The 13,847-nt window shown below is 35.8% G+C and overlaps 1 protein-coding gene across 3 annotated transcripts in view; it reads right to left on the minus strand.

Moving 5' to 3' along the window:
- Positions 1–13,847, minus strand: part of LOC125671160 (leucine-rich repeat serine/threonine-protein kinase 1-like) — a 134,147-nt gene that overhangs the window by 29,782 nt on the left and 90,518 nt on the right. For all 3 annotated transcript variants that reach the window (XM_048906664.2, XM_048906665.2, XM_048906666.2), the window contains 5 exons: positions 13,696–13,847; positions 9,632–9,886; positions 7,653–7,775; positions 5,293–5,512; positions 3,140–3,264 (listed from right to left, as the gene is read on the minus strand). The exon at positions 13,696–13,847 is cut by the window's right edge and continues 88 nt beyond it. In XM_048906664.2, coding sequence (XP_048762621.2) covers positions 3,140–3,264; positions 5,293–5,512; positions 7,653–7,775; positions 9,632–9,886; positions 13,696–13,847 — 875 coding nt within the window. The remainder of the gene's footprint in view (positions 1–3,139; positions 3,265–5,292; positions 5,513–7,652; positions 7,776–9,631; positions 9,887–13,695) is intronic.

Below are 13,847 nucleotides of genomic sequence, written 5' to 3' on the forward strand. Positions count from 1 at the left end.
AGCAGATTTTTCAACTTACATTTTAATTCTGAATACAATTATATAGTTTCCAGTGTTTGGCACATCTCATTTTGTTTTAAACATGCTATTTTCTGTTAAGTAATCTATATGTAAACAAAAACATGGCACAAGTCTTTTTTACATAACAAAGAATTGTGAGCTCTGTATCTCACTTGTAACAACTGATATCCAAATTTTGGTTGGCCATTAGAAATAATTTAGTTATTAAGCATTGTAAACAATAAAAATGGAAATTAAAACAAAATTTAAAAAATTTCAGCTCAAATCGGGTCCATCATGGACACACTGTCCAATAAGCACCCTGACACAGGCAGACCAGTTAAATTACATCACTCCGATACCACGCGGCACAGGTAAACAGCAATGGCTGACTATTGTCCCGATTTCTGATTGGCCAGTTCAGAAATGACGCGGGGTTTCAAATTCCGGTTGGAAATGGGGGTTTGTTGTCGTAAAATGGGAGATATTTTTAGAAAATCGGGATTTCGGGGTATTTTTGCAATCCCGATCGGGATATCGGGATTTGCCTTTTCAACTGCTTCAAATCGGGAGAATCCCACACAAATCGGGAAAGTTGGCATGTATGTCCATGCCCCATTAAGCATTTATAAATGTCTGACAATTTTTTAGGTATAATCTGGTTTGGTATGGGGACACACCCCCTTGACAACCAAATGCCAGAACTATATTTTTTCTCTATAAATTTACATTGCAGCACTGTTTTGGGCCTTCTATGGAATAGAAAGTCAACGTGTGCAGTAAGATACTTCAGTTTAATACACAGATTGTTTTCTCATTGTCAAGCAAGACGTATAGGATCTACTTGTATGCAAATTATTGTTTTAAATCATCTTTCTCTGTTGATGATCAAATAATAGATTAAAACAAAGATATTATATTCACATTAATGATTTACTAATTAAATATTGCTCTGTTCATTTTAAATTACAATTCTCACCGGAGAAGGGGGGGGGGGGGGGGGAGGGGGGGGAGGGGGCTTCAACAAAGCTAAAAAAAAAACCAAAAAAACATCATTTTTTATATCAGATGACGTCAGTCATATTGATTGACACGTGATCGCAATTTGTCACTTGCTTATACATATTTTCTTGTGTTGAATTTACTAGCAGTGTAAAGGGTAAGTTTTCATGTAACAGAAATTTTCATAGAGTTTAAAGCCATAAATTATACATATTAAATGACTTATTTTGAGTAGGCCTATAAGCAATGCAATTTCCTGTATTTTCTGTTGGAGCTGAGCAATTGCATGCATAGCCTACACATATTTTCTGTTATGACAAACTCTAAACTTCTCCTTCAATAGGTTTAATTATGTATACAATATTTTGATAAATAGGCCCCATAGGAAGATGGCTGCCTTCACAGCTAGACAGTTTGTCGTGGTTGTTAAGTGAATCATTCTGCAGCTCAATTGACTTGTATTTTTCAGAATTTAAATAAATTTTGAAAACTGAAAGTTAGTATTTTTGTCTTTTGCATTAAATTACAGGAATGACTTTACTTATTGGGCATATTATTGGAATATAACTGGTTTGGGTCAGTTTACGCTTTTTTATATTCCACTTCATGGATTACAAAGCACAAACTGACCCAAACCAGGTTATACTCCTATAATATGTCCCAGTGCGATGGACTGCGCCAAAGTGCGATGGTTTGTAAATGTTACGGATGCCAAAGTGGGATGGTCACGCCAAAGTCCGATGGTGAGGGGTTCAGTAACGTTTGCGACATCACGTCCTTGTGACGTCATTCTTAACGTCTTTCAAAATGGAACCCACGAAATGCAACGTCAGTTTGCCCCAATGAAGGTTCTTTCTGCTGCAGTGCTGACACCAACTTCTTCGGGATATATTGGAGGAAGGCATGGGCGATTAAGAGATTAAGATTGACTTGGATGACTGCAACGGCAAGGTTTACACTATTGAGGATTGTGAGAATGGTAAAGTACATTTGTTGTTGAACTATCTACCTCGCCCAAACATTATTTAATTTAAACAAGAGGTACTGTGAGCAATGCTCACTAAGAATACCCCCGCTTACCCCAATCTCCCAAAGGGTGTTGGTAATAGGTATAAACTACCTCTTTTCTGAGTGTAAAAAACAAATGGCATGACAAACCGAACCATATTGCTACTTCGATGTCCAGTGCGCGTGACCTTTGACCTTTTGACCCCAAAATCGATAGGGAACATCTTCATTCTATGGGTAGTCCATATGTATGATATGGTGACTGTAGGTGGAAAGGATAACGCTTTAGAGCCCGGAAACCATATTGATACTTCGATGTCCAGTGTGCTTGACCTTTGACCTCAAAATCGATAGGGAACATCTTCATCCCATGGGTAGTCCATATGTATGATATGGTGACTGTAGGTGGAAAGGATAATGCTTTAGAGCCCGGAAACCATATTGCTACTTTGATGTCCAGTGCACTTGACCTTTGGACCCCTAAATCGATAGGGAACATCTTCATCCCATGGGTAGTCCTTATATATCATATGGTGACGGTAGGTGGAAAGGATAATGCTTTAGAGACCGGAAACCATTGCGTCTACAGATGGACGGACGGACAGACAGACGGACAACCCGATTCCAGTATACCCCCCCGCAACAAGTGGGGGGGTATAATTATTTATTACTTGTGATGTACAGGTAATAAATTTCTGAGGGTATGCTATAATGCAAAACATTCTATACGATTTCGAGTTGGAAAGTTTAATTTGTGTTTAATTATATGACAACTAAAAATGGTATTGAAATAAGTTCTTATTTTTATTTTTTGTGCATGGATTTTTCACTGATATATTGATGAAACAACACACGGTTGGTACAGTCTGTACCAAAACACTGTGTCATTTAAAAACCAACGGACTTTGTTTGGCATGTCACTCCATCGCACTATGGCATTCGTCTCACACACCATCGCACTTTGGCGTGTCAGACCATCACACTTTGGTGCATGAGTGTGGACCATCGCACTTTGGTGTGTCACACCATCGGGGTTTGGCGCAGACCATCACACTTTGGCGTGACCATCGCACTTTGGAGTCCTACACATGATACCTTACCTTGGATCTGAGGAGTATCAAAACTTTACCTTATTTATAGTAGACCTGAAGAACCTGTCAAAGCTGTATATTTCTATTCTTGAATTATTATTGGTTGGTGCTGTGCTGAGCCAAATCTCTTTCATGGTACTGCTGGGCAAAAACTCCTGGTCATCTAAAACATCACATTTTTGTCTTTAAATTCTTTGTATAAAATCTACCAATAAACAACAAGAGGCCCATATCGCTCACCTTTGACCACATTTAAAGATTTTCCCTAAATATTTGTATGTAAAACTTTGATCCCTATTGTGGCCCCAACCTACCCCTGGAGGCCATGATTTTTACAAACTTGGATCTGCACTATCTCAGGAAGGTTTCGTGTAAACTTTATCTCTTCTGGCCAAGTGGTTCTTGAGATTAGAAGATTATTAAATGACCCTACTCTATTTTTGCCTTTTTGTGATTATCTCCCCTTTGAAGGGGGCATGGCCCTTCACCTTCATTTGAACAAAATTGAAAGCCTTTTGCACAAGGATGAGTTTTGCGAAGTTTGGTTGAAATTGGCCCAGTGGTTCTGGAGAACAAGTTGAAAATGTAAAAGGCTTACAGACAGAAAGACAACGGACAACAGGCAATCAGAAAAGCTCACTTGAGCTTTCAGCTCGGGTGAGATAAAAAAGACCGTACTTAAAGCAAAGTTGGCAAGGATATTGTAGTACTGCGACTTTATACTATATTGCACAAAGAACAAGGTACGATTGTGTATATAAAAAGGCCCAAAAAATTTCTCTGTTTTAAATGTGTCTTGAATTAAGCGTGATCTGTGTTTTAAGTAAGTTAAATATATGTCAAGTATACTATCTCAACTTAAATCAAAGTTATTCCTTACTTGATATCATTATTATGTCATGAATAAGACTTTCTCCCGCCTTTTTTTCAAAAAGAGCTTAATAACTGTTAAATTTCATCCAGATTATGCCCATCTGTCGAGCAAAATGAAATTAATATATATTGTTTATTAATAGACGATAAAAAATGTATTTCAATAGAATTTGCTCGACACATGGGCTGCATGTTTTCTGAAAGGAAAACCCCCAGAATTTATTAATTTTTTTTCAATGATTTTGGCATTTTTGGCAATTTTATGCCAACTTAACGCTTTTGCCATTACAGCAAGAACCAATTTTGGATCAAATTAAATGTAGTTTGGGTTTGCTTATATATTCTTTATTGGAATGGCAGATTTTGGGACTTCTATTGAAATCATCAATTTTCTGGGCCAGATGACAGTAGAAACTGCACCTGCCTCTTTGAAGTGCTCTCCTTGCAGTGTGCATCACAGATATTATTTTAGAACAAAACTTAAAATACTGTAGTCTTCTTATATGAATTCTTTGACTCCCATTCAAAAATTGATTGTATATTGTTTAATGTCCTGCTTGAAAATTTTTCACTCATGTGGAGACATCACCATTGCCTGTGAAGGGCTACAAAACTTAGGCCTGTGGCCTTTGAGCAGGGAGGGATCTTTATCATGCCACACCTTCTGTGAATGGGGCCTCCGTTTTTGCAGTCTTATCCAAAGGACCGCCCCATTCAGTTGCCTCTTACAACAAGCAAGGGGTACTAAGGACCAATTCTAACCTGGATCCCCCACAGGATCCCATTCAAAAGACATAACAGTTTCTCTACGATAATACATGCATAAATTAGCAAGATTATGATGAGAATTGTGACCTTTTAAGTACAATTATCGTTATATTTCATTAAGTACAGATGAAAGAACTACCAGTATATAATTATGATAAGAGCCCTATTTCACAAAAATTGAATCTTGTTTTTGTTTTAGAATCAAGAGTGCCTTGTTCAGAAATCCTGATGCAACTCAGTTTGATCAGAAGTACTGAAGTTCATAAACATAGCATTATCCCCACATTCTAAAGTTTTTTGAGATAAAATACACGTAACTATTTAACATGCAGTTTTCCTTTCAGAAAACCTACAGTACAGGTTTGTACAAAATTGTTCGACCTTAACTACATATCCTAAAAATAACTCAATATCAAAAATGAAATGTGTGTCAATGTATTGATCTTATTTTTAAAACAATATGAAGTTTCATCTAATTTCTTTAAAGCTTTCAATATTTTGTTTTAAAATAACCAAAAAAAGCATGCAGTTATCACATATTATTTGTTACCAAAAACTTCCTCCTCTTCACTGTCCACTTCCTTTTCAACTGAAACACAGCATGCTGACAAAATGTTGATACTGGTATCCATGGATATGGCATCAGCTAGGTGACAAAACTGCGGACACTGAACGATCTGCTTTATTCGCTCAGCTGATGGTCTTTCTGCTGGGTCATGTGACCAAGACACTGCCATCACATCCAAAAAGTGAGATGGGTAATTCAACTCCTTCAACAATTGTAACATCCAAATCTTATTTTTTATTTTATGAAGAAATGTTCAATACTGATTTTAAAATTGAAAGAATCTTGGACAATCTATAATCTACAAATAAATCCAAAATGCATTAAAAAAAAACATGTTATCTTAAAAACTTGATAGATTTGATATATTTGTTTTCCTATACATTTCATAGATTGATTGATTGTATGTTGTTTAACATCCCTCTCGAGAATTTTTCACTCATATGCAGACGTCACCATTGCTGGTGAAGGGCTGCAAAATTTAGGCCTATGCTCAGCGCCTACGGCCTTTCAACAGGGAGGGATCTTTGTCGTGCTACACCTTCTTTGACACAGGGCCTCAGTTTTTGCGGTACGCATCTCATCTGAAGGACCACCTCATTTAGTTGCCTCTAACGACATGCAAGGGGCACTGAGGACCTATTCTAGCCTGGATCCTACATTTCTTAGAAAACTAAATCTTTGATAATTTTCCAACAATATTGTGATTGTCTTTTTCAGAACAAACTTATCCTCATTTGCACAACAAAATAAAATTTACATGAAAGCTTCAATATAATATGCCATTGTCATGAATATTCATAGTACTTTTATGTTACAAATAAGTGAAGTAAACTAAAATTATGTGGAGATGTAGTTTCTTGTAATATATAGTGAAATTGTTGATAGAACTTATTACTCTGTGCTAATTCATTTTTAAAACTCAATGAGTTTGTGAAACACTGATGCCCCTGTATGGTAGCAAACCAAAGAAAGGGCTTGTCACAAAAAATACACATGTGAAATATGAGAGCCCTACCACTAAGCATTCAAAGGTTAAAGTTTTTGCAGACAGAAGATGGACAGACCAAAAAACTATATGCACCTGAATCTCCGATTATGGGGGCATAAAAAATAGTGTAATGACTATGTTTTAAAACTGCATTAAGGGTAGGATCCTAAATGATTCGAAATGGAATAAAATTAAACATTAAGGTCATACGCAATGTTTCTCAATAATATATAATTTTTTGGGACATTTCGGGTACAATTCACTTACATCTTATTTTGCTTCTACAAAAGAACTTGGGTACATTATTACTATGCCTGTTTTAGAGTTAGGATAATTTGAAAGCTCCTAGTTGTGGCAAGCAAAAATGTAAAGTCAACTCCTATTACAGAAATCAATTTCCTTTCTGAGCATATGTGCATTGTTCACACCTGCATCACATTCACGAAGAAATAGCTATCATTACAATCGGTAAAGAAATCAAAGGCAAAACCATTGGAAATGTTAATATATATGTATGTGGATATGGGCATTAGTAAGTTATTGTAGCAAAGAAAATGAAAAAATCTTTGGATTAATCGGGGATTGAACCTGGAACCGTTGCATTACTAGTTAGGTGATTTAAGCACTGAGCTAACCAGGCTGATATATAAAGTAAGATAATATTACAGTATAAAATTTACACTTATTTCAGAAATCATACAAGAAGATATTTAAGAATTGACAAAAATAACATTAGAAAAAGCATAGAAAAAACATGTTTAATGAATATATAATGTATCAAAATAACTATTAATGGGGCATGGACACAATTTGCCGATGAAACTTTTCAAATTTTTAACATTTTGAATGCTTCGATCCATAAGGTATTTGTAATGGTCAGCAATAATTTCAATGTCAGTTGTCGAGGTACATGGGAGATACAGAGCTCAAAATTCTTTGTTATGTAAACAAGGCCTGTGACATGTTTTTATTTACATAGGTTAAATTTACTAGTAAAAGTTTTGTTTAAAGCAAATTTTTCAAATTGCAAGTTAATTCTGAACACAATGAAACAGTTTTTTAGTGTTTGACACATCTCATTCTGTTTTAAACACAATATTTTCTACTTAGCAATCTGTAAGTAAACAAAAACATGGCATGAGCCTTGTTTACATGACAAAGAATTGTGAGTTCTGTATCACTTGTAACTCAAAAACCAATCTTCAAATTTTGGTTGACCATAAGAAATACTTTGATTAAGCATTGTAAACAAAAAAAATGGAAAAATAAAATTTGTAAATTTTAAGCTCAAATCGTGTCCATGCCCCTTTAAACTTATAAAATCATGACCACATGAACAGTGCATCAATCTTACTCTTCTCGAAATTGAAGGGCGTCCACTTTGACAAATGAAGAGCGTTGGATTGGTCATGTCTTCCAGGGGCTTCTTACAGGTCAACAGCTCGTACATAAACATTCCAAAAGAAAATATGTCAACCTGTAAAATTTACAAAATGGTGAACTTGTCAGACATGAACAGAATACTGTATACTGGCAAATTTTCACCTCCATTTTGTCTTCACCCTATTCGCCCACATCTTAAGTGGACAAAATAAAAACTAAGCGATTACAAAATTATTCATTGCTCTTATGTTGCACAAAATGGTGTTGAGTGAATATAAAATATTTTCTCGGGGCATTTGGGCATAAATATCACATGACAAAAATAGCATTGTATCATACACTAAATGATATATTTCAACATAAAATAATCGCTGTTGAATAAATGTGAAGTGCATTAAAAAAGTATCAAATTCATAAACAATTTATGCAGCTGCATAAATTGTTAATACTAATTAATGATGCCCTACAATAGTTCATTGATACGGAAACGTTTGGCTTTAATGGTCCAGTGTGTGTGTTGGATTATTTAGATAGGTGGAGCTATACAGATCTACATGTATATCAGTCACATGATTGGATTTTTTAAATCAATTAAAATTGTTTATGATGAATATCAATGTGCAGTTTATTATCGATTGCCAATTTTGCTTAAAGACACTTGCATTAAATTGTTTGCAGATTTCTCTCTCTCTCTCTCTCTCTCTGTCTATGTGTGTGTGTGTGTGTGCACGCAATATCAAACTTGGAAATTCTATTTATAAATGTCTGAAATTATTTTGATTTGGAAAATATTTGGTTACAATTGATGTTTCTAATTTTGTTTTGTCTAATTGGTTATGTATCTAGGTTAAAGTTAGTCAAAAGTAGGTCAAATTCTTAGGTCAAGGTCAACAATCCTAGTACTAAAAGGTAGGTCTTGTCAAAAGGGATACACATGTCGAATATAAAAATAAAGCCTTATCATTAACCAATCAAAAGTGATGGCCTTGGTTAAAGTTTTTCAAAAGTAGTTCAAACCCCAAGGTTATCATGTCAAAAATGTTGGTACCAAAAGAAAGGACTTAATTGTCAAAAGGAATGTGTATGTGAAATATGAAAGCCATATCACTAACCATTCAAAAATTATGGCCAAGGTTAAAGTTTTTCAAAAATAGGTCAAACTCCAAGATGAGGTCACAATTAAGATAAAAAAAATTTAGTACCAAAAGAAAGGTCTTGTCAAAAGGAATACATATGTATAATATGAAAGCCATATCACCAACCATTCAAAAGTTATGGGCAAGGTTAAAGATTTGCCTTAAATTGAAACTGATTAATGATGGCACAAAAATATTTTGTGTGCCACATTCCTAGTAGTTATTAGCAGAAATCTTAGATATCAGATGCTAGCTAGCTATACTGAGCAGAAAAAAATATGTTTATTTAAAAGTATTCAAGCAGTTACCCGAGGATACAAATCATTCAAAGGGTCATAATCCAGTAAAACAGAGCTCGCTCATAGTGGCAAAGCAAAAAACATTTTTTAAGAAGTTAATATGAACAAGTCGCTTTATAGATTTTGGAAAACCCTGATTGTCTTGTTTTTATCAAGGACAGATAACTCTTTCAGAAGATTCAATTGGAAAATGATCGGCTTTTAATTATTTCCCAGTGACATGTGAATTTGGTTTAATTATTTCACTGTCATCATTATCTAGTAATAAAATTCCTTTAATTAATCATACAAAATTGTTCATGTCCTTTCGTTATGCAAGGAATAACTTAATTAAGAGCCAATCCCATGGATTGCCAAGATTTTAAATTTTTGTTAGAATGTACACATCATTTCATGGAAATACGTGTAATATGGTTGTACTGTAGTACTGATTTCTCGTTGTACTGTAGTACTGATTTCTCGTTGTACTGTAGTACTGATTTATGGTTGTACTGTAGTACTGATTTCGAACATACCTTCTCCGTATACTGAGCTTTTCCTGCATACTGCAGTATTTCTGGAGCAATGAATGGCGGTGTTCCACCAAACCCCTTAGTTCCAGAGGACTGTGTAGTTCTGCTGACTCCATAGTCAGCAAGCTTGATATGAATTGGGTCGAGGCTGTCCTCCGAGAAATCAAAACCATTCATCTGCCACACCAGTACGTTGTCCGCTTTCAGGTCACGATATATGATATATCTACTGTGTAAGTAAGACAGGGCACTGATAACCTGAAAGGGAGGTCACTTTTTCATTCCAAAATCGAACAATGAGTACAAAAGTAGATCTTTATCTGCATAAGCAGTTATGTTTCTGCAGTTTTTAAAATAAGTTAAGCTAAATGAAAAAAGGTAATAAAAAATTCATAAGATTTAACCAGTGATGTAAACCAGTAAAGATTTGATTATCAACAGTGAAACTTGTTTAAACTTTACTTATTCAACAATTTTTAACAGAAAAGTTCTACAACTTACTGTATACAGAGTTACTTTTGCCCTATGTTATTTTCACTTTTCCACACTTGCAGATGGTTTTTAATTTGTCCAGGCAGGCACAGTTAAGGAGAGAAAACAGTTCCACCCAGTATCAAATTAACCCACTCAAGAGGGCAAAATTGGGCGAAAACAAAACAGGGGCGAATATTTCCCTGTACATGTACTATACAGTATATCAATGTTTTGGATGTAGGCATAAGAGGATCATTGGAGGAAACCCACATGTCCTTGTGAGCGACCAGCATACAATCTCGTACATGCAATCACTGCCAATCATGGGGATTACACTCAGATGGCAGTGGTGAGAAGTGTGTGAAACACTAAGCTATTTGGACACCCATGTGAAACTAGTCTATAGTCTACCCCATGCAGGCACAGATACGGTACATAATTATGTTCCCCAAACAAAGTTTGGGAACATATTGTTTTTACTCTGTTTCTTATTATTATTATTATTATTCTTTTTCTCCGGTACTTTTTTGTCCGGTAGTGTTCTCAGAAACTACAGAAGGGATCGATATGAAACTTTCCAGGATGATAGTATAGCGTTTGTAGATGTGCATAGTGATAGTCATTTTGTCTGCACGTGCATGCACGCGCGCGCACGTGCATTGCAATTTTGGTACAAAAAATGGAAAATCAGAATATTAAAGGAAGCGATATAAAACCTAAATAGGATGATAGTATATCATTTGTACATATGAAAAATAATAGTTATTTTGTCAACACGCGCACGCATGCGCATTACAAAATTTGTACACTAACTTTGGAAACAGTCTAACTTTTTTGTTGTTCATTGAAATGGCTTGAAATTCATATCATAGGTAGATATTGAGACCTTTAACTGATTTGCATGGTCAAAATTACCAATTTGCACGCGCATGCACGTGCGCTTCATTTTGATTGGATAATACTAAAACGTTTGTAACTATCTTATTTATGAAGCGAATGAAATGATATTCACAGCATACGTAGACAATATGAGTATCTATATATTGGTGTAACAAAAAAATGCCAACGCACACGCGCATGCGCGTGCAACGTTTTTTAAATGTTCAATTTTTAAAGGACGATAACGTTTTTGTTTTTCATCAAATTCTATTGATATTAATGGTTTAGATGTGTCTTGGTACTCCTTACAAATTGCTGTGGTTAGAATTACTGCTCAGCACGTGCATGCACGTGTGCTGAATTCTGATTGGACAATTTTAAAATCGCTATAACTTCCTTATATTTGATGGAAACGTTATGAAATTCACACTGTGGGTATATGATGCACATGCCTGTTGAACGACATCAACAAAAATTCTGAATCATACACGCGTGCGCGTGTATGCGCGTGCAACGCTTTCTTTCATTTTTGGGTACTGAAATGACCATATTGAACGTACTACATGTAATTAAAGGCTAAAATAAAATGATTTTTTGCTATAGATTCACAAAAACATCATTTTTTAATTGGGGGAGGTTTGGGGAACATATGTAACGGTCCCCGTTACAATTAGAACTAGTTATGTAATTGATACGGTTTAAACAATTCAAGTTTGAATTATACAGTATTATCTGGATTGGACAAGTTACATGGTATGCTTTTGGAAATGCACATGTACATAATAGAATTTTCCCACATTTCATAGAATTATGGAGAAAATATTGTATGACTGAAATGTATCAAAACACTTGTAAGTGGGTGGCGCCATAGGAAGGTCAATGATATGGAGTATTAGTCATTCCAAGTCAGCACTTTGCACGAAGCTAGCTCAGGAGTTTTTATTTTATGAGCAGCGAGAATGAAACCCAAACAAAATGTGTAAATGGACGTCCCCCCCCCCCCCCCCCCCCCCCGAGAATCAGATCTATAATGGACTCTAAATCAGTTTCTCTAGAAAATAAAATAACAAAACAACAAAAATAGCAACACCAGCAACAGCTGCCAAAGATTAAGGCAGCCTCCGACAGAAAGTTTTTTTCCAATAGAAATAAGAATGAAGCCCAGGTCCAATATAACAAGAGGCCCATGGGCCACATAGCTCATCTGAGTCACCTTGGCCCATATCTGAAGACTTTCCATAATATATATTTCAATGTACAACCTTAGTCCCTAATATGGCCCCAACCTACCCCTGGAGGCCACGATTTTTGCAAACTTGAATCTACACTATGTCAGAAAGCTTTGAATTCATGTAAATGTCAACTTCTTTGGCCCAATGGTTTTTGAGAAGAAGATTTTTAAAGATTTTCCCTATATTTGTATGTAAAACTTTGATCCCCCCTTGTGGCCCCATCCTATCCCCGGGGGCCATGATTTGAACAAACTTAAATCTGCACAATGTCAGAAATATTTCATGTAAATATCAGCTTTTCTGGCTCAGTGGTTCTTGAGAAGATTTTTAAAGATTTTCCCTATATATTTGTATGTAAAACTTTGATCCCCTATTGTGGCCCCATCCTACCCCCTGGGGGCATGATTTGAACAAATGTGAATCTGCACTATGTCATAAAGCTTTCATGTAAATATCAGCTATTCTGGCTCATTAGTTCTTGAGAAGAAGATTTTTGAAGATTTTCCCTATATATTTGTAAGCAAAATTTTGATCCCCCCTTGTGGCCCCATCCTATCCCCGGGGGCCGTGATTTCAAGAAACTTGAATCTGCATTATGTCAGGAAGCTTTCATGTAAATATCAGCTTTTCTGGCTCAGTGGTTTTTGAGAATAAGATTTTTAAAGATTTATCCTATTTATTAGTATGTAAAACTTTGATCCCCTATTGTGGCCCCATCCAACCCCTGGGGGCCATGATTTGAACAAACTTGAATCTGTACTATGTCAGTAAGCTTTCATGTAAATTTCAGCTTTTCTGGCCCAGTGGTTCTTGAGAAGAAGATTTTCAAATGACCCCACCCTATTTTTGCTATTATCTCCCCTTTGAAAAGGACATGGCCATTCATTTGAACAAACTTGAAAGCCCTTCACCCAAGGATGCTTTGTGGCAAGTTTGGTTGAAATTGGCCCAGCGGTTCTTGAGAAGAAGTCGAAAATGTGAAAAGTTTACGACGACGACAGAGCTAAAAAGGGTTTTAACTTATAGCACCGCTAAAATGTTTGTCCGGCATTTTGTCTGCAATGTTATTTACATTTGTGCAAACACAGATTTCCATAGTTTTTAACATCAGTGATGGGGATTATACAGTTTTATATAGAGCGGTATCAAGCATTATCTAAAAAATTTCAAATTAATGTATATACTGCCGTTCATTTTGTCTGCAATGTTATTTACATTTGTGCAAACACAGATTTCCATAGTTTTTAACATCAGTGATGGGGATTATACAGTTTTATATAGAGCGGTACCAAGCATTATCTTAAAAAATTTCAAATTAATGTATATACTGCCGTTCAAATTATGTGTACTTGACAATGTGTATATGCTTGCTGCTCCACTGGCTTGCCTAGCTTATGGCTCTGTGATCATAGTTACATTTGTATGTTGTTAATGATTAAGGGAAAATGGAAGAACGGAAATCATACTGGACGTGAAACAAACCTGCAGCACAATCTGTTTAATGGCATACACACTGAGTCGTCTACTGTCTTTTCCAATCTGAAGGAGCTTGTTTCCCAGACTTCCCAGTGGTGCCAAACTAAGAACCAGAGCTAGCGGTCTCATCGCCAGACCCAGGAGGGGGACAATGTGGT

The sequence above is a fragment of the Ostrea edulis genome, chromosome 4 (assembly GCF_947568905.1).
Source record: "Ostrea edulis chromosome 4, xbOstEdul1.1, whole genome shotgun sequence".
Lineage (NCBI taxonomy): Eukaryota > Metazoa > Mollusca > Bivalvia > Ostreida > Ostreidae > Ostrea > Ostrea edulis.